Genomic DNA, 2,132 nt, shown 5'->3' with positions numbered 1-2,132 from the left:
TTTGAGTCTGCAAAGCTATTTACGAAGCAATAATCAATTAATAAAGCTTTGATCTGTCAATCAGACATATCCCAAAAGTTACCATGGTTTTTAGACACGTTTGGTATTAAAAAGATTCGACTTTCGCATAAAGTGTATTTTAAGCATAGATCTATGTAGTTGAACGAAGCAATATGAAGATGGATAACAAAATGAGCTTTCGGGAATCACCGAATCCTCAAGTCTTCTTCAGGATGACTGACGAAACAGATGGGAACAGATAGAAGTTGGACTCAATTTCCGAGAACACGTGATTTTCGAAAAAATATTGCCTGAGCGATGGGTCAAAGGTCGTAGGAAGTCGGTACCGCCCTCCGCCCCGTCCATCCGTTCCTCAGTCATCACGAAGTAGACCGGATAATTGGTTGGAATGGGTAAGTCCTGTCAACATTCAATCTTTATCAAAGATCTTACTCAGTGGTCAGGAACTCAGTAGTTAGGAAATACAGTCACAGTGTGGTTATAGCAATCAGTCACAACCAGCTGCCCTTCCGGTCCCACAGCCAGGCCTTCCGGGTTAGACCCAGTACGGAGGGTCCGGACAAACTCGCTGTGACGTGTGAAGATCTGAATCCTGTCGTTCCCAGAATCCGCCACGAGGATGTACCCCGAGCTGTCTGTGCAGATGCCGAGGGGATTCATTAGCTGACCTTCACCACTTCCCTTCCCTCCGAACTGGAACAGGAACTTCCCGGACTCGTCATACACGTAGACAGAGTTACTGTCCCAGTCCGACACAAGAATGTTCCCTTCCCCGTCCACAGTGACGTACCCGGGGCGTGTCATCTCCCCACCCCGTGGATGCCGGACTGTCCGCACCAGGGAGCCGTCCGGACGGAACACATGAACTTCACCGGCGTCTGGATCAGCCACCAGGATGTGGTTAGTGCGCATGTCCACTGCTATACCACGGTAATCATGGCTCTTCTCAAACCCCGCCATGGCGGTCCCGTCCGTGCTGTACTGTACAACATGACCAGCTTTCTCTCCTCGTCCCACTACCCACAGCGTGCCGTTACCGTCCATACAAATACCATGCGGCATCATGTCCGTGTCCCCTGTACCCGGTACAACTGTTGGGAAGTGGCGCAGGTAAACCCCCTCCGTGCTATGGACTTGGACTCGCTCGTTGATGTGATCAGCCACGAATATCTCGTTGCTAGGCGACACCACGACGCCACCTGGGTGCCAAAACTTTCCAGGTTCTGATCCTTTCCCACCAAATGTGATCGCACCCTGTATGAAGTCCCCAGTAGAGCCAGCTGCCGCTCCTTCTGTCTCAGCTGTGTGTCGCTCTTCCTTGGATGCTTCTGTAACGAAAACAGCATTTGTTCTATCGCTTTAGCCAATGTTGAAGCCAAAGGTTGATTACAGTACTACAAAAAGAAAAGAAAAATGTCAATTGATTTTGCGATACGGTTGAAAGTATATCCTTCGAGGTAAGAACTGTCATGTTAACCGTTGTATGCACCTTTAAAGTGTTACCAGAAAAATGCTGATTTTACTTACCTCTTTCACTTGCACTCACGGCGTTACTTCCCGGCTGCAGTTCGGTATTTTCCGGAATCTCTCGGTCAGGCGGCTGGAACTGCTGCAGAACGTCCCGAATCAGGTCCTGTCGTCCGATTCCTTCTAAGATCTCTTCGAGAAAGTCGAGATTCTCCTGGTCGATTTTGTCCATTTTTATCAGCTTGTGGAAAACGTCCACTGCCCGCTTCAGCTGTTCCGCATGGCCTTCAGGAATCAGATGCAGACAAAACAACTTCACGTTTGCCGTTTCTTCTTCCGTGAGTGCATCGGAAATACGGAGCAAGGTTTTTACAAAATCAAAATGGCGCCTGTCGGCATCTGTAACTCTTTCTCGAACCGGACCTGCCATCCTGAAAACAGACGATAAAACTGAACTGAACTCATCATATTCTGCACACATTGTACGTCTAAGTACTAGTAGGTAAGGTATACATATAACTACTGGATGATAGCCACAAAGCTTTATAGCAATCTGCGCAGGGTACAATGATAAAGAATAAAGTACTTGCATTTTGAAATTGGCATTCACAGTCACGCATTGTGGATGATTCCTAAGAGTTGAA

At 47.8% G+C, this 2,132-nt stretch overlaps 1 protein-coding gene across 1 annotated transcript; it reads right to left on the bottom strand.

The window, feature by feature from the left end:
* Positions 1–77: 77 nt before the first annotated feature.
* On the bottom strand, positions 78–1,918 carry LOC118404456 (tripartite motif-containing protein 2-like). The gene is made up of 2 exons (XM_035803533.1): positions 1,549–1,918; positions 78–1,349 (listed from the first exon to the last, which is right to left on the bottom strand). Exons 1-2 carry the CDS (start codon positions 1,916–1,918, stop codon positions 469–471), a joined length of 1,251 nt encoding a protein of 416 aa, XP_035659426.1. The 3' UTR covers positions 78–468.
* Between the last annotated feature and the right edge of the window lie 214 nt (positions 1,919–2,132).

The sequence above is a fragment of the Branchiostoma floridae genome, chromosome 17, assembly GCF_000003815.2.
Source record: "Branchiostoma floridae strain S238N-H82 chromosome 17, Bfl_VNyyK, whole genome shotgun sequence".
Taxonomy (NCBI): domain Eukaryota; kingdom Metazoa; phylum Chordata; class Leptocardii; order Amphioxiformes; family Branchiostomatidae; genus Branchiostoma; species Branchiostoma floridae.
The sequence above is the reverse complement of the archived record's forward strand: the minus strand, read 5'-3'. Positions and strand labels throughout refer to the sequence as shown.